Raw genomic sequence first — 22,556 nt, 5'->3', positions numbered from 1 at the left:
CTGTGTCCAAAATCTCTCAGTTGCTGCCAGGACACTGGGCAGGATGCTCTGCTGCTGCTCCACTGGCCACTGCCACACCTGCACCACAGGCTCAAGCTCTGCCTCGGGCAGTACGAGGCATCTTCTTATCCCCAAATCAGGCCCACCTGCTTCTGCTTGGCACAACAGAAGCTCTGCAGTCTCCCCACGCCGCTCGTGTGTGGGTGGCCAGGTGAGATGCAGAGATGGTTGCTGGACTCCCAGCAGCCTCCCGCTGCCGGCAGCTGTCGGGGAGAGCTGGGCTCTCGCATTTTGCCTCTTTCACCTCTTCCCTCTCCTCAGCACTGCTGTTCTGCACTCTCCTGGATGCAGCTGTCATTAATTCACACAGACAGCTCTCCATAGAGCTAGGCTCACATTACTTTTTACCTGTGAAACTATCAGGCTGCAACAGGAAATTCCAAGGCTGGGCAGCAGCGGGGATTTCCTACCTGCTCTCCCACAGGGTCAGGTACCAGGCAGCTTCTCCATTACTTGCATTCCTCCAACTCACACACACCTGACTTCTTTTGTGTAACAAGTAGCCCAGCTCGGAGGAGTTGCCAAGGTGCAAAAGTCCCTGGAAGCTGACACGTTCCACAGCTCTGAGCAGAGGTAACTCAGTGTCATTGCTGCAGAAGTCACAAATGGAAGGCTGGTGAGTAATGGTATGTAATTATGTCCAGTCACTATGTAGAAGCACTGCACAGGGTTTAATTTCCATAATCCGTGAGGATTTGCTCCCTCTAGAGGACCACCAGGCACTGCTATTTACAGTTTAAGTCTGAAATTTGTCTTTTGATGGGTAAGGGTCAGAAAAAACTGGAGCAGTGTGAGATCACAGTGTTGTAAAATGAAGATACTCTGCATTTCTGGACATTTTGGCGTCAAAACTGCATGACTTGAAGTTGGGAAAAAGCTAGTACATATTGGTATGGGGATTTAATTAGTGCTCTACATACCAAACCTTCAGCAAAAGGCAATAGGATTCAAAAGCATGTGCTTAAACCATCTCTTGGCTTCAGTCTGCACTTCCAGAGACCACAGCTGATTGGAGCAGAGAGGGACACTTACCATGTCTTAGTATGTTGGTGTGCCAGGAATGCTGCACATGGCTGAGCATGAACTTTCACCATTGCCCTCATAATAAATTGGTAACAAATGATCAATATCAAACCAAGGAACCTTTTGCTTATTAAAAAAAAAAAAAACAAAACCAAACCAGAGTTAAAGTTATTTTTAATTATTGCTCTTTGAAGCATACCTGTGAGTGCCAGTTGGGGAAGGGGTAGCAATCACCCTCCCCATGACATAAAACCCTAAGAAGATAAGCTAAACAGAGCAGACCCATTCTTCCCCTTACAAGCAACCATTAGCTTAAATTACAAAACATTTATTTCCAAACAGGTGTTTTTCCCTTAACTAGGAATAATAAGAATAAAGTGCACCTTTAAGTCAGGCTTCTCAAATCGTGTAAACAGCTCATTTAACATTGCTCATATTTTTTAAAATTCTCCACCCACTGCATTAGCATCACTCCTGTTATTTCAAACACCATTTTCAAAAGGCAGCTTTCAGATTTATGTATTAAAAGCCTGCATTTATGGCCTTTTGAGAACCATTGAGCAGATTACTCACAGGATCTACAGTGTCTGGCCATTTTCCCCCAGGTATTAAGGCAACAACCACACCACACTCAGCAACTTGGTCACTGTGCTCCCAGGGCTCTTGTGCCCAGTGACATGCAATTCCAAGGAAGATTCCTCAGAAACAGGACAGCTTGTCCAGTGGTGGTGATACTTACTGCAGCCAGGACACACACCACTAGTAAAACATTTCTTGCTAAAGCCCAACATCATGGCACAATGAACATCTATTTTGTCTGTGGAAGAAACCTGAATTCAATTAGTGGCTGCCTTATTCATGGTCTAGGTATGTAGCTCAGGCTGCATATTGTTCTCACTGAATTATTGCAAACAAAACACACTGAGATTTTAAATACAGCAACATCACTGGTTTGACTCAATGCACAACACTGCCTTAAAAGATTTTTGCCAAGGGGTTTATATAAAGCCTCATTGAAATGGAATAATCTCTTTCAGTGGTCCCACCAGCCCCAGTCGGCAGCAGAGCTTTTCCCCCACGTTCAGGCTTTTTGTGCATGCTGACAATTGAAAACTACCTAAAACCAACCCCCTGAAGGTGCTGCTTGAAGGATAAACACTTCAAAAGCACAGCAAGGACTTTGCAAGTGACTGTGCAGGAATAAGCTCAGAGTTTACGATTCCCAAAACTGTTAATTTAAGTTGGTTACATCACTGATTGGCTTTTTGATGTCAATGAAGACCACCCTTTTTCTGACTTCCTCTGAATAACCTACCAGGATTACACAGAGCCTGGAAAAACTCATGGATGGCAACTGCCAAGAAGTGAAATAATTATTTTCTTCCGTTACAGTGTATTTTTACTGTGTCACACATATAAACAGTAGAAACGAGTGCAGGAGTTTCACAGAAATGGCCCATAACATTTCCTATGGCTTTGTGCAGTCACCAATTCAAATCTGAACACCCACATAATTTTTCATTTCAAACACTCAACCTACCCACAAGAGGCAAATATTTGTATGGTTCTTTTATTGATATTGTGTTGATCTGGAAACAGATGGATGGACAAGAAGAAGGGGAAATACACGCCAAGTTAATAGGAGCAGTGAATCCCATCAGTCATGTCCAAAAGGCAGGTTGCTACACACCAAGACACTGTCAGCTGGCCTGTCCAAGTGGAAGGCATGTCCAGAGTGTGCCTAGAGCATCCCAGAGCATCTAAGCACTTGTCAATGCTGTGGCATGAACAGGATTAGAAAAATTCACCAAACGGAGTCCTGTGCTGAGAGTCCCTGTGGATTTCCAGGGAAATGTTACAAATAACGTGTAAAAAAGTCTGGCGTGGTGGTGGGTGTTAGAGAGGGATGCTTTGCTCGAGATTTTCTAATTGTTCTTCAAAAAACCTAATCTGCTCTTCGAGGTCCTTCTGTTCGATCAGCAAGGAAGTCTTGACTTGAACAAAGTGCTGATAGTCCTGGAGCTGCTGCTCTGTCAGGTATTTGGCAAGGATTCCAGAGACCACGCGTTCCCTGCGGTCCAGATTCTCCTTCAGGTCCTTTGCATCTTCCCGCTGTTGTGACAAGAGCTTGTGCCGTTCGTTCAGCGATTGCTAACGGAAGGAAAAAACAGAGCAGCACACCGTGAGAACCCATCATTCCTGCCAGCCTCTATTTCTTCATTTGGAAGCTACAGTCGATTTAATTTAATTACTTCCTCCTGTGGGCTTTGTGTTCCACTTGAGTTTTTTCTTGATTGAATTACTCATTTTTGTGGCTTGTAAGGTAAAGACATGGTAAATGCCATCAAGGCTCATTCCTTCCATGCTGCCCTCAGGAAAAAAAATCAATATACTTAACATTCTGGTCATTTTAAAGCATCCCGTAACTGTCTTCATTCAATTAGAAGCTCTTTAAGGCACATATCTTTTTGTGTTTTGTGCATTGCATGTGGCCAGAGTGCCACTGACATATTAAAAAGATAGAGTTGGCTTCTATTAAAAGGTCCGCGCAATAAAATAACTGTGATGTGGACAGTAACTGTTGATCAAATGCTTCTTTTAAAGAGTTGGGCTTCGCTTGTTCTACAGGATTTTAATACCTTTCACATTTAGCTAATTCTCTTTCAGCTGTAATAATTTTCATAGGGATAACATTGCGGAAAAGTCCTGTTTCAGGACAGTGCCCATAAATAGAGCACAGAGCAATGGTCATTATTGACACCCTAAAAATGTAATCAAAGGATGAGACTGCTGGTTTTGCTGACATGAGGGCAAATGCAGTTAGTGGGAGATGGTTGTTAAAAATGTTGGCTCTCAACCAAGTCTTCATTAGGCATGTTACTCAAATATTTGAATCAATTATTCAAATGTGTTTCCTATGAAGAGTATAAATGTAATACTAGAGAAACAACATCCTCCCTGCCTACTATAAAGTAAAACTCAGCATGAAATACTGCTCAAAATTAATCACCTTAACACAACTGATATTTTGGAAGAGGTAAATCCTGGCTCTCCATGTCACGCTGCCTGGAAGGACCTTTTTAGGGCTATTCTCTGTGTGAGCTATGACAAACCTCCAGAGACACAGGTCAGCAGCAACACAGCTCCAGAAAATCACAGATTTTTTAACTCTGCTTTTCCAGTTTCCAAATGAGAGATAACAGCAGGTATTGTGTTGATAAAAACACGTCAAGAGCAATAAGGACAGCAGGGAAGCATAACTCCTAGGATAAATTTGGCTTGTCTTCTTTAGCAAAAAGGAGTCTTTTCAGAGTTTGAATGATTTCCTGGTGACATGAGACAATTCCCCATTTTCCAGTAAAGCTGGCTAGCTGAGTTAAACTACAGCGAGTTTTATCTCAAGGTATGACCACATCTTCCTGCTCACTAGGCCAAGCCCATTTAGCAAAATATGATTTCAAAGGCAGTAATTACTGCAATGGAATTACCAGTGGAGAAAATAAAACACAAAAAGCCCTCTGAAGCACAGGTTTGGAGCCACTCCACAGGGAGCAGACTGAGAGTCCAAAGGCCACACCTGTGGCTTGGAGCCATGCAGGGTTTTGCTGTGAGGAGCTCACCCTGCACTCCTGGAGAAAAGAAGACTCAGAGGAGACCTTATCACTCTCTACAACTACTTGAAGGGTGGTTATAGTCAGGTGGAGGTTGGTCTCTTTCTCCAGGCAGCAACTGACAGAACAAGGGGACACAGTCTCAAGCTGCATCCAGGGAAATCTAAATTAGGTTAGATATTAGGAAAAGGCTTTTTACTGAAAGAGTAATAAAGTTTTGGAATTGTCTGCCAGGGGAGGTAGTGGAGTTGCCATCCCTGGATGTGTTTAAAAAAAGATTGGATGTGGCACTCAGTGCCATAGTTTAGTTGAGGTGGTGTTGGGGTATGGGTTGGACTCGGTGATCTTGGAGGTCTCTTCCAGCCCTGTGATTCTGTGGTTCCTGGGCTCCAGCACTGAACTCTGGTCTGCACCAAGAAAGCAGTGGACCAAACAAACTCAACACTTTGCCATCACTCACCTTCTCCTCAGCATCTGTGTTGCCATCCATCCTGCTCATGGCATTCTGCACGCGGGCAAGGCGGCTGGACAAGCAGAGCAGGAGGCTCACCACCTTCTCCAGGTCACCGATGAACATCATGTAGCGCTCAAACTCGTTGGGCTTGCAGAGGTCTCTCACCGTGGCCTGCAGCTCCTTGCCCCGCTCGGCGCATTCTCTGGCTTCCCAGAGAACCAGCTCCCGTTCCTCCCACAGCGCCTGCAGCCTGCAGCGCACACTGGCCATGAGCTCCAGCTGCAAAGGGGAAAAAAAATAATCACAGAGAGCTGGTTTTGCCAAAAGGAATCTATATCAGTTCTGGAGAATGGGTTTTCTTCACATCGTCTTTGCAAAATTTTTGACTTTTAAAATAATTTTAAGCTACGGGAAAGAAAAAAGGGGGGAAAAAAGCGCAATATTTTCTAAGCAGTACTTAATTCTCAGACTCTGAGAAGCAAATTACTGGTAATCACCTTAAGTGGTGATATATTCCCTGGCTCAGAGAGCTTCCAATCAGTCAGAAGGGAACTGCAATAAAGATTACAACATGATTACACAGAGTGACTGTTCTAAGACATAAGCGTGAACTCCCAGCTCTGTACCAAGCTCTGGAAGAACTGATTGGAATTTCATTTATCATATGCACAAAAAAAAAAAAATCAGTTCCACGTGCAATTCAAGCAGGCCACAGTGCTTGGGTAGAAAAGCAATCAGAGGAGGCTGTTTCATAGGGAAATGATATGGAAAAAGGCTTCAAGACTGGAGTGGAAGCACACCATCAGCTTCTTTGGAAGTGGGACAATGCTGCCATGAGCAGGAGCAGCAACGGTTAATGTACCACAGCAGCGGCTGTGGGTAATGTGCACAGCAGTAGGAGCTCCAGGAAGGCAGATTGTCATCACCTGAGATGGAGCATGGTCAGGGAAAAAAGCCCACCTGACTCTGCAAAGCTACATATTTGCCCTTCCAAGCTCCATACTTCTATCAGTCAAGTTATGTCCTCTATTCTCTGCATGTATGGAATTAATTGGACACTGGAATGTGCAGAACCTGCTGCCAGTTCTCAGAGGGAAGAATATTTCTTATTCAGGCTGCATGTTCTAATTTATTTTACAGATTTTGAGATTAGATTTGAGGGTTAAATTGGGAGTTAGCTGCTGCTGCACAGGAGCTGGCTGTGCAAGAAAACCTTTAATGATGAGAGATGAGAGATATGAGTCAAACCAGGCAGGATTTAAATACCACCATTTATGATCAATATGCTGATTTGCTAGGACTTCCCCAACTAGCAAAAACTGATTCAAAGTTACTTGTGAAATGTTATTGGGATAAAAGTATCTATTGCAATAATGACATTAATAATAATTTCTTTGTCATGACAGAGAAACAACTGTTCCTGTGATGGTCATCTACATACTTTCTTAGATGTGATGTCATCTAGCTTGTCTGTGCTTTCTCTGCTCCTCTTCAGGACTTGGTTTCCTTTAGAGTTAGGATCTTTGCTCCTTTGCTTGGCTTCATGTTCAGATTTAGGACATTCTTCTGGTCCATCTCCATGATTATTCCTTCTATTGGAACAGAAAATAAACATCCATAGCAAACACTTCAAGTTCTCTTTGAATTGAATTGAATTGGATTAATGGTTTTATCCTTATTGACTTCAGGATCACTCTCCTCTCTTCTCACCGCAGGAAATATTCTAATTTTTAGAAGATATAGAGCAAATGATTTGCAGCCCAGGCCTGTCACAGTCCCTTTAATAAGGCATCACTGAACCACTTTTCTTATCACATACCCTTAGCCTCAGATATTTCTTGGTATGTAAGTCAGAAAGCTAAAATATTTTTCTAACAAAAATAAAACAACATGCTCAAGTTCATCTTACTACTAGCATATAAGTGATATTCTTACATTAAAATAGACCGAAGTGCTGGATAATTGGTTTTGCCTACTTACTCATTCTCCTGCACATGCTGCACCTTTCCCCTTTTCCTGCGTGACTTATCCAGCATGGAAACATTAACGGGAAACAAACCCTCCATCAGGTCCAAAGCCGTTTTTCTAAGAGGATGAGGCATGAGAACGTCCACCAGAGAACTGTCTTTGGCAATGATCTCCATAGCAAGCTCTTGGTATCGCTGGTCCTGCAAGCACTGCAGCCTCCTTTCGGGCAGGTGTGTCTCTCTCTCCAGGGGAACATCGTTGTGCCTGCTGTGCACAGATGTTTCCTGAGCAAGTAAACCTTTGGCTGGATTTTTGTCTCCTTGGTGAGGCTGAGCCAATGCTGCGTGGAGATGCATTCCCTGCTCTGGAGAAGCTGCAGGCTGCTGCTGCTCTGGACACTTGAAAGCAGCATTCCCACTCAGAGGCTGAGCGCTGCCCTCCACCTCCACACCAGCACCCTCCTTGCTTCCACTTCTTGGGACAGGAATAGGAGTTTCAGGAGTCTGCTCCTTTTTGTCCTGACAGCACACATGTCCAGTTGTGTCATTATGTTCATGACTCTCGGATCCATCTTTCTCAGGCTCATGGAAGCTGCAAGAAAGAAGACAGTCCTTTTATTTGAGACATTCCCTCTACAACAGATATTTTTGCAGGCTGTTTAACAGTTATGATCAAATGTTTCTGACATTATGGTTCTGTCTGGAACTTTCAGTTACTTTTATGCTGGCCTGCTAAACTAGGAAATCTAAGAAAAATTTCAATTTTTTTTTTTTCATAGGCCATTCAAGTCTCCAGAAACCATTGGGATATTTTTGAATGATTGAAAGAGTGGAAATTCTTTTACAACAGAAGAGTCAGCATCACTGCCTTGCTGAGACAGAGCTCAGATGTTTATCTCTGCTGATGCTCCTCAAACCAGCAAAGCAAATATGGAGACTTAAAATACAAACTTCCGTATAAATGGCACAGTATTTTTTTCCTTCTAAAAAAGACCCCAAAACCCCTATTACACCAGTCTGATCATGCATGTTTTCCAGGACTGGGCATATCCGAGCTGTTGGAAATGCTGTTTTCTCCAGAGCTCGGATGAGGGAGCTGTGATCCCAGAGATCTGATGGAGCACTGTGCAGGGACAGCAGCTCAGGGGCCCCGGGTATCTCCCCCTGCAGAAACGATTTTAAAGGCTGACCCGAATAGCAGCGGGTGAATATTCCCATATGGACAAGGAAGGATCCCGAGGGAGAAGCAGCGCTGGAGGTCCCACGTTTGGGACAGGGGCTGCAGCCAGGCACAGCTCCACAGTCTTACCTGCAGCTGCTGGGGCAGCTCCCACGGCGCCGGGATGGTGCTGCTGCACCTCTGGCACATCTGCACGTGTCCTGGAAGAGAAAACAGCACACTGGGGTAACCAGCATCTGCGGCGAGGTGGCCGCTTAATTTTAATGCCATGTTTGTTAGCCCCAGAAAGGGAAGCTGATGGTAGATCTCCAAGTAGGTTCACTGAGGTTTGTGCTTTTTTGTTTGTTCATGGGTTTTTTTTTAGTTGGGTGGTTTTTGTTTGTTGAATTTTTTTATCTTTGGGGCTTTTTTGTCTATCTATTTTTTATTCATTAAATTGCTATTACTCTCTTCCTAGGTAGCATCCATTTTTGCCCGCCAGAAAACCAAAATAACAGCTGTCAACAAAATACACTTCTACTCTCACAACAATTCAGAAATTCAGCATTGGTGGAAGTTCGTCAGTCTCTTCAGTAGGGTAATTTTAGTGGTATGTTAAATTATTTATTTTATGACCCTTTATCTTCTTTATTCTCCTCAACAATATTGACAGCTACCATCTTTTAAATTCAGGAGCCAAAAGAGGTTGGTCATTTATAAAATTCTCTCTATAATGACCTTTTCTGGGAAAAGGCTATAATGAATTTGCTGTCATTAACAATAATGACTGCTGGAGCACAAGCAGCCTCATCCTGCATGCAGCACATGTTCCCTGTAAATGCATCTTCCATGTGCCAGAGTCCCTCTCCGACTTTCTTTAGGCCCCCTTTAGGTACCAGTTTCTTACCTGTGTGGAAGAAGAAGCGAACTTTGATCTCTCAGGAGCTGTCCCAGGTGCAGGATCACCTGCCTGTGGGGGACTTTCAGCCGATGTACACTTGCTGGTGCAGGTCCTGTCCTCTTTGCTGGTATCACACCTGCTGGTCACGCTCAGAGAGGGAGCAAAAGCCAAAGGAGGGAAAACATCTGGTGATTTTTGTTCAGAGAGAACTTGGCAGAAAACATCATCATTTTGCATTTTCCTGCTCCCACTTGGATTAGAAATCTGGCCAGGAGGCCCTTTGGGATTGGACAGCCTCTTCTGCAGGGGTGGCTTATGCAGTGGGAGGTGTTGTGGCACACCTGGTCTTTGACTGATCTTTCGTTCCATGTATTCCATCAGTGCACTGTGCTGGATTTGTTTCAGCTCCATCCTGGAGACATTTGAGCTTGAAAGTGCCCTTCCTCTGTTCTCCAGAACCCTTTTCCTGGATGCCACTGCATTTTGCTCAGTGATTTCATCCCTAACTTGACTCCATGATAGTTCCTTATCCATTAGGTCATCGAGCTTCTCAGGCTCAGAGTACCACAGTTTCTTTTGCTCTTGGGTTACCCTTTTCCTTCCCCCTGCTTGACCTTTTTGTGGCCTCCTTATTTCTTCATCTCTGTTGAAACTTTCTGAGGATTCTAGATGAGAAGGGGAGCAAGGAACAGGTCTGGCATCCTCGCTTGCACCTGATAACGAGAAAGACCGAAGGTGTTCAATTGATGGCCTTTTAGAAGATTTCTGTCTCAGTCTGACAGGTAAACTCATCTGTAAGTCTTTTCTTTTAAAGGAGGTTTCTTTGAGAACCTTTCTCTGAGCCAATTTAAGCTTCTCTATATAGTCATTCTGGAAATTCTCTTCTGTGAATGAGGCAGGACTCGTGAGAAGGAGATTTTTGGTCTGGAGCAGGAGATCATCAGCACTACACTGATGCTGGTGGCTGCTCCTCTGAAGCTGATGGCTTTCCCTTTGTCTCTCTACACACTGTGCTGAGGCAGCATAGCTGCTTGAAGGAATTTCCTTTGGTGAACTCCTCGAGTCCTCTTGGCTGTGGGTGAGCTTGTTGGGGTGCAGGACATTGGTAGTTTTCCCTGCAGAAAGATAGTAAAGCATGGGAGTTGCCTGCCTGGTTATTTGCTCCCCAGCACAGTCCTCCTGAAGCTGTCTTGAGAGCTGTGTTTGAAATACAGGTTGGTGTTTCTGAACTGCAGGTTCCTCTTGCTCCAGACACATGCTGAGGTCGGGACTGCTGTTATTACCCTGTTTTTCTTTCTGGACTTCACGTAATGACTGATATGTGGAATCTTCCTTTGGTCTGAAAAAAGCCATTTGGCTTGTGCCATCACAGCAGTGCTTTTTTCCCTGATCTGATTCCTCACACCCAGGGTGCTCCACTTCCACAGCATGGCAGCTGCAGGACAGTGGTGATCTGTGCACTTTGTGTTGTTGCTTTGGGACTGGTTCCCTAACATCACTCCCCATTTTTCCTTCAGGATCATAGCACTGATTTTTGTCTGTACCACTGTTCAGCTTCTTGGGAGCATTTTTATTTAGAATAGCATTCAAGTCAGAGCTGTCAGCAAACACATCCTGATCCATATCTGAACACCACTCAGCTTGAGGCAGGCCCCGAGCACAGGGCAAGGACTCTTTCCTCTGGCTGGGTCCTGGCACGGTGCTTGGCAGAGCTGCTTCTCTGGCACTTGGCTTACGCACACCCCAGGGACACTGTTTGACTTCCTGTGGATCATTAACAGTGCTGGGGTTGGAATGGGCTCGGTGATAGGATTTGGAGTTCATCTCTTTGGGAATTCTATTGGCATGAACTGAATTATAAGCAGAGAGTATTTTGGGGATGTTCACCACAGAGTCCGTCTTTAAATATTCTTGAAAAATGAATGAAGAAGGTCTGCTGAAAATGTGTGGATTGCTTCTCTTTGCAGGTTGTTGTGATGGGCTCCACTCTCCATTTTCCTCTGTCCTTAACCCCTGAACTTTTGATACCTCATTTGTAAAATCAGAAGACAGGCCCCTGTTTTCCAGAGTCCTTTCCCCATCAGGCCCTACATCTTGCTCTGTAACTGCATTCTGGTGTTGACCCCATGGTGCATCCCTCTCTGCCAGCTGGCTGTCCTGCACACCAGGAGCTGGCTGCACACCACCCTCAGTGTGCCCTGCAGAGCCTCGTGTCCCTCTTGACTTTTCCAAGAGTCTGTTAGTGATGTTGTAGCTGTTGAGTCGTGTGGGAGGGGATGGTGCAGGTGCTGCCAGGGCTGGAGGTCCCTGGTTTGAAGTCCTTTGGGTGGGAGTGACTCCACAGCGATCTGTGAGGCTGCTGTGAGAGCTGTGGGTGCTCAGCTCTGGTGCCCTGTGTGGCTGGGGGGATCTGAGGTCAGAGTGTGCAGCACTGAGGTTATAAATTCCTGTCACGTATTCTGAGTCCATGTAGGAGAGCTGCTCTGGAGGCACACAGCAGCATTCACCGTGGCACGATGGCGTGGGGTACTCCGGAACATTTGATCCCCCTGAGAAAGAGCTGTAAGCAGAGTCTGCCCTTCCAGGGAGGTGCAAAACATGGTCCATGCTGCTGATTGATTTCACTGACAAAAGATGATCATTTTCAGGAGAGGTCACAGGCTCTACCAGCTTCCCAATTCTGCCACCTTGCCTGTGAGTCCATCTTTCTATCTCATTCCCAGTTGAAGTCATGTTGTAGCATTTCCAGAAATCCAAGTCTGATTAAAAGTCCACAACCAAGTTGCTGGAAATGAACATTTTTCTCTGCAGTCACATTCCAATAATATCTAGAGGATCCTAAAAAGAAAGAGAAATGTATGAAAAAGACTCAGTGGGAGGATTCTCATGGCACATCTTGGAAAACCTTTCCCAGAGTCCTACAGAAAGTGGCTTGAGACTGACTGAGCATCGATGAGACATTCTGCTGTCAGTACCAAATCACAGATTTTACAAGGCAGCGAAATATTTATGGCTGCAGCTTGGAACTTCCCTGCATACTCCCAAATGGACTAGAAAAAAGCACCATCATAGAGCCTGTGTGTGACAAATGCACAATTTTTGCAGAGGCTGGAAAACAGCCCATGTTTATCAGCAGCACTTGACAGTTTCTCTCTGCTGTGCATGATGCCCATAGGTTGAGTTTAACAAATGGATATCCACAAGCAGCCACTCAAAGGGCCAAGAGAAGACAAGCAGGAGATTCTCACAACAACAGTGTGACTCCCTCAGCCACCTCTGCCAGCTTCAAACCCCCAACATGCTCACAGGCAGTACAAACTTCTAATAACAGACTGAACCTGGCACCAGGGAGGTGCTAGCCAGCAACCTTCTTTAGTAATTCTCATTTAAACCAGCTCTAGAAACTGATTAGTTTTTAAAAGAAAGCAAAAAAACAGTCTTGAAAAGCTTCATCAACAAGCTGCTCCAGTAACAGGCCTTCTGAGGAGACACAAACTGTGTCCAGGTCCCTCCAGAATATTACATGTCTGATTCATTCATAAAGGTTGAACTCACGAGACACTAATCTCCCATTCCCAATATTGTGTTTCTGTGGCAGGGCCTCATAAAGCTGGCAGAAAATAGAGGTTTCAGGGTGATGTTGCTCTTTAATTTAAAAAAAAAAAAAAAAAAAATCACATTCCTGCCTTGTTTCAAAGACACTCTTGGTATCATTCATTTTGAGCCAAAGGAAGAGATGGATAGGAGCCAAAATACACAAGTTAATCTATAAATGAAACTTGGACTGGTGTGGCACACTAAATAAATTAACTAGTTTCTGGGAAATGAAAACAACCAACACCACAGAGTGGGAATTTCTGCCTTTTTTTTTTTTTAATATAAATTTCAGTAAGAAACCATCTCAAGGATGTCTGGAGTTCTCTCCCTCTTTACAGATGATTAAAAACACAGCTGTGAAATTTAGTTGTCTGTCCCTGAATAAGAGGGTCACAAAGGAAATAGGAAGCATCAGTGGCTGGTGATGCCATTCCCCATCCTTTTCACCCTGGTGTACTGAGGATTTTAAAGAAACAAAAACCATAGGTACTTAGTGAAAGGAAAACCTTGGCTTTTCTGAAGGCACAGAGGGAAAAAAAGCAGCTGAATGATTGCAGTGGGTTAGCCTGGGAGGATCCCACAGTGCATCACACTGCAGTTACAGTCCCTAGGCAAAGGGGTGCCCTGTTTGTCTGTCCCATGGCAGTGACCGCTGGGTCTCACCGAGCTGCCTGGAGCTGCTGTGGCTGCACAGGATCAAACCCCACGGGAGCCACATTCCACAAGAGACCCAGAAGGCAGATTCCTCTGTCATTCTTATCTCCCCTGTTTTAATCAAATTTTTCTCCCAGTGGAACCTCTCCAAGCAGCTCTTACTGACGGTGCTATAAATAGAGCAAGCCGAGTCTTTGTCTGGGATGTGCTGGCACAGCTCCATGGAAGTTAATGGAGCCACCCTGATGTACGAGAATTTGGCTCTAACTTTTCACAGCAATGTGTAGAATCCAAGTAACACTTGTGATTTGGTTAATATCTATCAATTAAAGTACTCTCTTGATTTCCTCTACCAGTCATTCCAAGATCTCTTTTCTCCCATTGTTTCAAGATCCTCATTGGGATTTACAGTGAACTTGGCAATACAGTGAAGAAATTTTGACTCAGATTTTTATGATGATACCAGAAATAATAAGAAATATAATTTCAGTATCTTAGAAGACTGAGGTAGGAACCTCTGACTGATACTGAAACACACCTTAGGGAAAACTTGTCTTATTTCTTTTGGAGAAGACGTTTCCTAAACCCTGGCAGCAGAATCATTGATCTCCATGTGTTTAAAGAACTATGTGGAAACTCTCCTCTCTTTCCCATGTAAGAGAAAAATCATTAATGTCCTTAAAACTCAACTGACATGAACAATGACGTTATTGTTCTCAGTGGGGAGGTGGTAGAGCTCCCTCATGGACGGAGCTATCTCTGGGTCTCAGAAATATTCTGGCAAGGCTGGAATAAAATGTGCACATTCCAGACAGGCTTGCAATACTTGCATAGTAAACCACTGAAAGTAAGAAGAAAAATGTTAAATTAAAGTATATCAGAACCAAACCCACTGAAAGATGAAGGGAAGTGTATTAACAATAATATACTGAAGGGATGTAATAATAATGTAATAATGTAATAATGTAATGAACGGAATATATTCACTCCATGCCCGAGGAAGAAAATAAAGCCACTATCAACCTATTAAGTTCCAAAGTCATTTGCTTATTGTTTTCTGTTTTTGAGAACAGAGGCTAACTTGACTTCCATCCACATCAGCCTGTTCTGCTCTAGCAAAAGGTGATTTGCATTGCACAATCTTGAATTCTTTTCAACCAACTCAGTAGGTCAAAGCCTCAGGTCTGGCAAATTAACTCTGTACAGAGAAAACCCAGTGACTCCAAACCACAGGCAGTCAACAATTTACCTTTCTTTTAGGGCAAGACTCCTTCTACTTACAGTTTGGTCCTCTTTGAACTCATTTAGAGTTTGCTAAGTGCTGTAGTTGATCCATAACTCACCTGCACTTGTATACAATGTTTGCCCAAACAAATCATCACCCATCAGAAACACATCTATTCTCCCTATCAAGTCTCTGATTTGTCCTTAACAACCCAGAAGAACAGCCCCTGACACCAAACACAGGCTGCACTATGTTTGTGAACTTGTGCAGTTCTCTTGAAGTGACCAACACAATTTTTCCATCACAGAAGCAAGAATGAGCATTTTCCTTAATAAACACACAGAGTTCAAACCTTCCTAGCTCTCTTTTTGTGGAACTGTCCTTTTTATACAAATGGCTCCATGAAAATAAAGGGGAAACCCACAGCTGTTAATCCAGAACAAACTACAATACACAAATATTCTTCAGAAGTGAACAAGTGTGCAAAATGCAAAGCAAACACCGTGACCAACCTATCAATATTATGTCCACATTTGTGAATGACCTGTTCCTTATCAAAGGGTAAACACTTGATGTAAATATTAGCTGAAATTCTTCAGATTCCAATCAGTTGCACAGTCTGCAGCACCTGATCCTCTGCTCCCCAGACCGTGAGGTCTCATTGCTCCCAAAAGATCACCTGAGAGACTCTTGGTCTAGCAGGTGAGGCTCCTGGCTCTCCCAGGGCAGCCTAGAGAGGCAAAATCCTGGGGAAGTCAGGTGCAGTCTCTGGCATCCTGGAACCTTCGGCAGTTCATCACTTGGGGATCTAGCACAGCTTCCCAGATCTCGGTCCAGGTCCTCCTGGGCAGAATCTCATGTCCCTGCACAACATGGATGCATTCTCAGTGACTGCATCTCTGAGATATGAGATGTCTGGAAATAAAAGCTGCTGCTTTGACCAGACTGCGAAATATCCAGAAATTCCAGACAAATGTCTGAAGTCTTAAGATTCCATCACTTTGACATGACTGTTGAAAGGGTGAGAGAAATGGAAGGATACCACATCCAGGAGAGTGTGGCTGGCATTGCTTTTGTGCCCAGCATCTCTGAAAGTCACTGTTTCTCTCTTTCTCTATGTTTTCTTTTCAATAGATACTTTCCCTTTGTTATTATTTGTTTCCAGCCTATAATCAACAATTTTATCCCCTTGGACTTTCAACTTTAGGTTTCAAACAGGGAGGCAAACATAGGAGGTGCCATCCCATGTAGCTGACTGAAAAAACACACTTGCTGCTAATCTGTATTTTTCCTGCTAAGATTTCTGAACATTCTAACCCCCAAATTTCTCATTTGGTTCAATTTCCAGAGCTGTCCTGCAGGTAGCTAAGGGTGGCTGAGGATATTGTGCATCAACACCCATGGACAAACTCTCACGTTTGGCTTCCAGGCCCACTGAAAGCTCACCCTGCTACTGGGAGCCACGGAAGTCAAAGAGTCACACAGTCCCAAAACAGAGCCTACGTGGGATTTAATGGAGGTTTGTGCCTTGTGTGCACAGAATAAATATCACCATAGTCTGAGGAATGTAAACGTTTCCAGGTAAAACCCATGGATACACACTTGAGGCTTTCTGGAGCTATCAAAGTGTTGTGAGAAATTTACCGAAGGATGAAAGCAATAATAATAATAATAATAATAATAATAGTAATAATAATAATAATGCATCTCAATATCCCCTTTTTTGTGTAGGGGTGTAGACAAACCTTCCTAAACTTCCTCACCCAGCTCTGCCAGGCTCTCTGCAGAAGGAAGAGATCCCTACTGATCAGCATGGGAGCTTTGCTGGAGCCACAGGGCCAGAATAGGTCCATCCTACACTTTCCTGGTGTCCTTTCCCACAGGGATGACATCTCACTGCTGGACAGGAACACCTCGCATTCACCTAACTGGGTGATGAAAAGCTGTGGCCCAAATAAACTGCTTTTGGAGGTGAGAGCCATGGCCCAAGCTCTGGCCAAGGGTTTAATGAGGAAGATCAGGTTTGGCAATTCTTCACAGCCCTGTCAGAGACCTTTTCTGAGCACCCAGCAGTCTGACCTTTTAATTAGAGCAGTCACCTGCCACATACCTCCCCATTGTCCTTGAATTCCCTGACTTTCCTTATTCAGCCTCAAAAATTTCACTTGGCTTCCATCAGCATTAGTCTCTACTCTATTAAACACCAAACACTCATTGTTTCTTCTACCTCTGTAAGTGCTTCTTAAAAAATGCTTTTGCCAGAAGTCACAGTTTCATCCCAAATGTATGCATTTCTTCCCAACCATTTCCATTTCATCCCTTTTAATGTCATCATAATTTACCTTATTTATTTTTTAAATCTAATGAGCTCCATTTGATGCCATAAATTTACCTCCATACTGCCTTTACAGGCTATTAAAACACTGCAAGAGCATTAAAAAATTACACACTCCAAAGTACTAAAAATCAAAAAGGGAAAGATCTAATGACACTGTTGATTTTTAAACATATGTCTTTAGAATTAGTAGATATTATTAAATTAATTAATATAATATAATTAAATTAATATACATAATAAAGTTGTTTTCTCATTTCTACCTTATTGACTGCTTCCCAGCAAAGCTGTTCAAGAAACATCAGAGAAAAATAAAATTCTCATACATAGTTTCCCTGACCTACTTCTGGCTGCACTGAGCTTCCCACAGCTTAGGCAGCAAGTCAAGCTCACATGAGAAGAAACTGGCCTCTAAATAGTGTAATTCAGTTCAACATCTCCTTCCCCTGACATGGTTTTAGTCCAGAATCCTATGAGTTGGTAGCTGGTTAGCAATCCGTGCAAGCACAGTTTTAAAAACATGCTCATTATTAATTGCCTGTAATTAGAAAAAACCAAGAGCTTATAACAGGCAGCTTCACCAGCTGCCACACATCCCAAACCCAATGTATTCCCAGCACTGCCTGGGTCAGATTTTGCCTTTCCTGGCTTTATCAGAACTCTGGGAGAGCTGATGCTCACTCAAACTTATTAGTGAGGGTTGGCTGGCTGGGAAATGTCATGAAATCATCTTATCTTTGAAGAATTATTGTTTTCTGGCACGTATACATGCTTTATTCTAATATAAAACTATTCTCAGAAGCTTTCTGGATTGCTCTGTAATTGCCGTCCAAGAGTCCTTGACAGAAAAAGACTGCAGATTCCAATTTCTCCATGCTGCAGTTTTGTTTTCCACAGAGAAAGCTGCCATGAGAACAAACATTGCTGCTGCAGCTCCAGTTTTAGCCAATGGTGGATCCAGAGGCACTGGCTGGGCAAGGGGCAGTGTGCAGTTGACCTTAATCAAGTGGGATAATATAGATTGTTCATGAATGTAAATATATGTGTTTGTATAATTTCAATTATGGCTTTAGATGGATCAAACAATTCATTCTCTGGTCCCTAAATGTACTGAGAAGCTTTTGCTGAACTTGGCAAGCTTTAGACTGTGCGCTATGAACTTCATGAACAATACAGAAACACTCTCCCTTCACTACATTCCCAAAGAAATTTCCATCTAGGGAATACCAACAGGTATGATATGGGATAGAGAATCCTACCAGACCTTCCCAGAGCCTTCCTAGAGGGGTGGCATGGTCAGGCTGTCTCTCTCAGCTTATCCCAGAGAACAGGAGAGCACAGGAATCAGCTTGTGGTACCTGGAAAACTTCTGAACCCTGAACACCGGTGAGGAGGAGACTGAAAATGTGAGAGAAGCAGAGAGAAAGCAAGCACAGATGTGGGAATGGAGCTTCACCCAACAAAACAACCTCCCTGTACCTCAGAGTGTATCTTAAAAACTTTAATCATACACTGCCACACCAGTAGGACTCTGCCTCACCACAAAATCATTTGAGTCCCACAGCAGGAGCAGAACCCAGGCCAGAACTCCTTCTAGCTAGAAATTAATTTTTTTATACCTTACTACCCTCAGTAAATCATGTAACTTTTCCATTCTTTCATAGCAGCAGTCTAAAATATAATTAGCAAACAATATTAGTACTTCCATTTTCTTGTATACAAATCAAGGATTATGAAGTTATATCTATTAATTTGGTATTTAAAAAAAAAAAAAAGCTATTAGCTCTTTGACTTTCTTATTTTGACATAGGAAACAGAAACTATGCCTTTCCAGAAGATGTCTGTTTTCAGTCTAATTCATCCAGATGTTAAACACAATTGTGCCTGCCTTCGGGCTAGGGCAGACAGTAATGCAATATCCATTTACTACAGAACATTCCACTGGAACAAGAGGAAACCACCAAATATACAAAAGACATAATATATTAGACTGCTCTGTTCCTTTGGCAAATACTGCATTCCAGTATTTTCCCATAGCTTTCATCTGGGCAGAATTCATAAGCATTTATGCTTAATTTCACTAAATGTATCACTGTTTCCACAACAAACAGTGAAAACCTGGAATAGTCATTAAAAATAATCTGGAAATATCCAATAGTTACATTAGAGCAGGTTTAGTGGTGGGGTGGGGGTTGCTTGGAATTAGGGGCAGAAATCAAACCTCTGGTCTGCAAAGAGCATCACAGACTCAGAGCCACAGAATGGTTTGGGTTGGAAGGGACCTTAAAGATCACATTGTTCCACCCTCTGCCATGGACAGGGACACCTTCCACTAGACCAGGTTGCTCCAAACCCCATCCAACCTGGCCTTGGACACTTCCAGGCATGAGGCAGCCACACTTGTGCCAGGGCACCACTGCACTTACAGGGAAGAATTTCTTCACAATATCTAAAACTAAACCCACCCTCCTTCAGCCTCCCTCCAGACATGCTGCAAAACTGACAGGAGATGTCAGAGGAAGAATGCTGGGAAAAGCATAAATTCATTCGGTTCTGGGCAAAGGCAGCACTCAGAGCTTTTGTGAGAGGCTTTCCCAAAGCAGGTGATGCCAGGACAGTTATTCAGCTCTGACAACAGACAAATAATTCACAGAGCAGTGGCAGTTTCAGTGAGAGGATCTCCTGGGCACACACAAACAAGGGACAAGCGATTTCCTGCCTGGAGCACTTCATACCAACTAGTTCCCATCCAAACAGAAAGGTGTGAGGTTTTGCAGATCCACCTTTCCATATTTAACCCAACAGAAACTTCCCCTCTGAGTTCCCAAATCAGTCCTCTATAACATGCATTTCACCAGCAGCCTCAATCATTGCCTGTGCTGGAAGATCATTAAGTACATTTGTACCAAGGTACAAATTTCTGTGTAAAAATGTCTACCTGCCAGACCCCTCACCTCACCTATTTAACATAGACCTGGATTTTATTTATTCTAAAAAACCTCACATAATGTGCACACTCAAGGACAGAGCAGAGCTCCTGTGTTTGTATTAGATTTGGGTGACACTCTAGAGTGTCCATGTCCTCGGCAGGGGTCAGATTGGTTCCTTGCACACTAGAACACTCTGATAATTTCAGCATTTTAAAGATAATTTTTCTGTCACAAATCCCATTTCTGTCCTCAGTTATTTGGTTACACTCACACACTTCCTGATAACAATGCCATCTTTCACCTGCAGAGATCCCGAGGACAAGCCCTGAACTTCAGGTGGCCTGGTGCAACCATGTGTGCCTAAAACAGCTTCCAGACACAAGTTAAACATTTCAAAATGTGGTTTTAATATTTTCCAAGACATATCCTGCCCCTTCCTCTGTTTCTGGGCTGTTACAGGAGGGTGGCTCAGATGGGAGCACGTGGACTTTGGCAGCAGATGCTCTGCAAGGTACCCGAGAGCTGAGTCAGCCCTTGGTGGGGAGAAAGAATTGATAGAAAATACAGCTCTTGGACACATAATGTCCAACATTATGCTTTCTTCTCACATCACCTTCCACCAGCTCACAGCTGGCCCTGGATGGGATCTTAAAACGTGTTTAAGTCATCCCTCCCCAGTGGGACCAGCAGCTCTGCCTGCCCTGCGCTGCCGAGCCGGGACTGAGCACATTCTGCACCTCCTTTTGCTGAGACCTCCAAAACACCTGTCAGCAGCTGCCACGACGTCACTGGCACACACACACACTGGCACGAGTGCCATTGTCACAGGCACACACACACACTGGCACGAGTGCCATTGTCACAGGCACACACACACACTGGCACAGGCACACACACACACTGGCACGAGTGCCATTGTCACAGGCACACACACACACTGGCACGAGTGCCATTGTCACAGGCACACACACACACTGGCACAGGCACACACACACACTGGCACGAGTGCCATTGTCACAGGCACACACACACACACTGGCACAGGCACACACACACACTGGCACGAGTGCCATTGTCACAGGCACACACACACACACTGGCACAGGCACACACACACACTGGCACGAGTGCCATTGTCACAGGCACACACACACACACTGGCACGAGTGCCATTGTCACAGGCACACACACACACACTGGCACAGGCACACACACACACACTGGCACAGGCACACACACACACTGGCATGAGTGCCATTGTCACAGGCACACACACACACTGGCATGAGTGCCATTGTCACAGGCACACACACACACTGGCATGAGTGCCATTGTCACAGGCACACACACACACACTGGCATGAGTGTCATTGTCACAGGCACACACACACACACTGGCACAGGCACACACACTGGCACAGGCACACACACACACACTGGCACAGGCACACACACTGTCACAGGCACACACACACACTGGCATGAGTGCCATTGTCACAGGCACACACACACACTGGCACAGGTGCCACTGCCAGAGGCACACATACACTGGCATGAATGCCACGACACCACAAGTACCTGGCATGGCTGAGTGTATCTCAAGCACCCAAACCCACATCACACAAACTCTGCATCAAACCCTGTGAGGTCTGAGGACGTGTGGCACCCTCCAGCTGCTCAAGGGACACTGCTGAGATGGAGGAGAATCTGCTTGTCAGGAGAGATGAGAGAGCTCATCCAGCAGGCACTGTGGCCCTCAAAAGTCCGCAGCCAGGGTCTCACAGAATCCCTCCCCAAACACATGCACTTATCCACAGGCTAAGGAGCAGTCACTAAGACCATGGATCAGCAGAATCAGTGCTCTCCAGACTCACAGCAAACACAGTATAAGCAACAGAGTAACCAGAATGTTCTTTTCATTCTTTTCTTGCATAAAGCAAACATACAAATAGCACAGCAACTGCTGGAGACAGTATGTACCAGGTACAGGCAGCTAAAATACACACACATACTACACACACACTGAGATGGTGTTTGGTTTCATTAGAATCACAGAACTACAAAATGGTTTGGGTTAGAAGGGACCTTAAAGCTCATCCATCTGCCACCCCCTGCCCCGGGCAGGGACACCTTGCACACAGCAGGTTACCTGTTAGCTCGAGCAATCTGAAGGCATGGTCACAATGAGTTCAGACCGTGCAAAGTTTCTACCTCCAGAATTCCCTTTATAAAACAGAAGCCAACGCTCTGGTTCCACATCCCAGCTGTGCCCGCGGAAAAGGTCTGGCAGTCAGCGGAGCAGAACTGGTGCAGCTCTCAGCCTGAGGAGTTCTCACTGCTCTCTCAAGTGTCGCAGGCGATCCCCATCCCTCACCTGGTCACACAGCTGTCCAGGGGCAGCGGGCAGCTCTGCGGCCATCCCAGCTGCAGGGGAGAGTCACGGCTGGACAGTGCCGTGCTGATGGCACTCTGTGCTCAGCAGCCGGGCAGGGGCAGTGCAGAAGGAAAGCAAGCAAACAGTGGGCTGGGCTGTTTCATTATCTCACCAGTCAATCATTAACGACGGGGCTGTTTCTGCCTGAGCTCTTGGCCGCCGGCCACGACTCCCACGTGGGCACGACTGAAAAATTCCATGGATAT

General features: G+C 44.6%; 1 protein-coding gene across 5 annotated transcripts; it reads right to left on the bottom strand.

Moving 5' to 3' along the window:
- Positions 1 to 1,221: 1,221 nt before the first annotated feature.
- On the bottom strand, positions 1,222 to 22,425 carry SHROOM1 (shroom family member 1). 5 transcript variants are annotated; one of them, XM_085073477.1, is made up of 9 exons: positions 22,066 to 22,425; positions 20,188 to 20,449; positions 12,731 to 12,820; positions 9,182 to 12,013; positions 8,425 to 8,495; positions 7,129 to 7,707; positions 6,590 to 6,740; positions 5,155 to 5,427; positions 1,222 to 3,234 (listed from the first exon to the last, which is right to left on the bottom strand). In XM_085073477.1, the coding sequence occupies exons 4-9, from the start codon at positions 11,906 to 11,908 to the stop codon at positions 2,980 to 2,982; spliced, it is 4,056 nt and encodes a 1,351-aa protein (XP_084929603.1). In that variant the 5' UTR covers positions 11,909 to 12,013; positions 12,731 to 12,820; positions 20,188 to 20,449; positions 22,066 to 22,425; the 3' UTR covers positions 1,222 to 2,979. The 5 variants fall into 5 exon arrangements, with proteins under 5 accessions (XP_084929603.1, XP_084929601.1, XP_084929604.1 ...); XM_085073475.1 differs by lacking the exon at positions 20,188 to 20,449; XM_085073478.1 differs by lacking the exon at positions 20,188 to 20,449 and having other exon boundaries at positions 12,731 to 12,785.
- Between the last annotated feature and the right edge of the window lie 131 nt (positions 22,426 to 22,556).

This window comes from Lichenostomus cassidix, chromosome 13 (genome assembly GCF_008360975.1).
Source record: "Lichenostomus cassidix isolate B80296 chromosome 13, HeHo_3.0, whole genome shotgun sequence".
Taxonomy (NCBI): Eukaryota; Metazoa; Chordata; class Aves; order Passeriformes; family Meliphagidae; genus Lichenostomus; species Lichenostomus cassidix.
The sequence above is the reverse complement of the archived record's forward strand: the minus strand, read 5'-3'. Positions and strand labels throughout refer to the sequence as shown.

Bases quoted from the DNA above. Each gene is read 5' to 3' on its own strand.
- SHROOM1 (XM_085073477.1), bottom strand. From the start codon at position 11,908: ATGACTTCAACTGGGAATGAGATAGAAAGATGGACTCACAGGCAAGGT. The intron at 6,741-7,128 runs GTAAGTAGGCAA...CTGTTCCAATAG, and splicing joins CAGCATGTGCAGGAGAATGA to AAGGAATAATCATGGAGATG. The intron at 5,428-6,589 runs GTATGTAGATGA...TCCCCTTTGCAG, and splicing joins ATGACATCACATCTAAGAAA to CTGGAGCTCATGGCCAGTGT.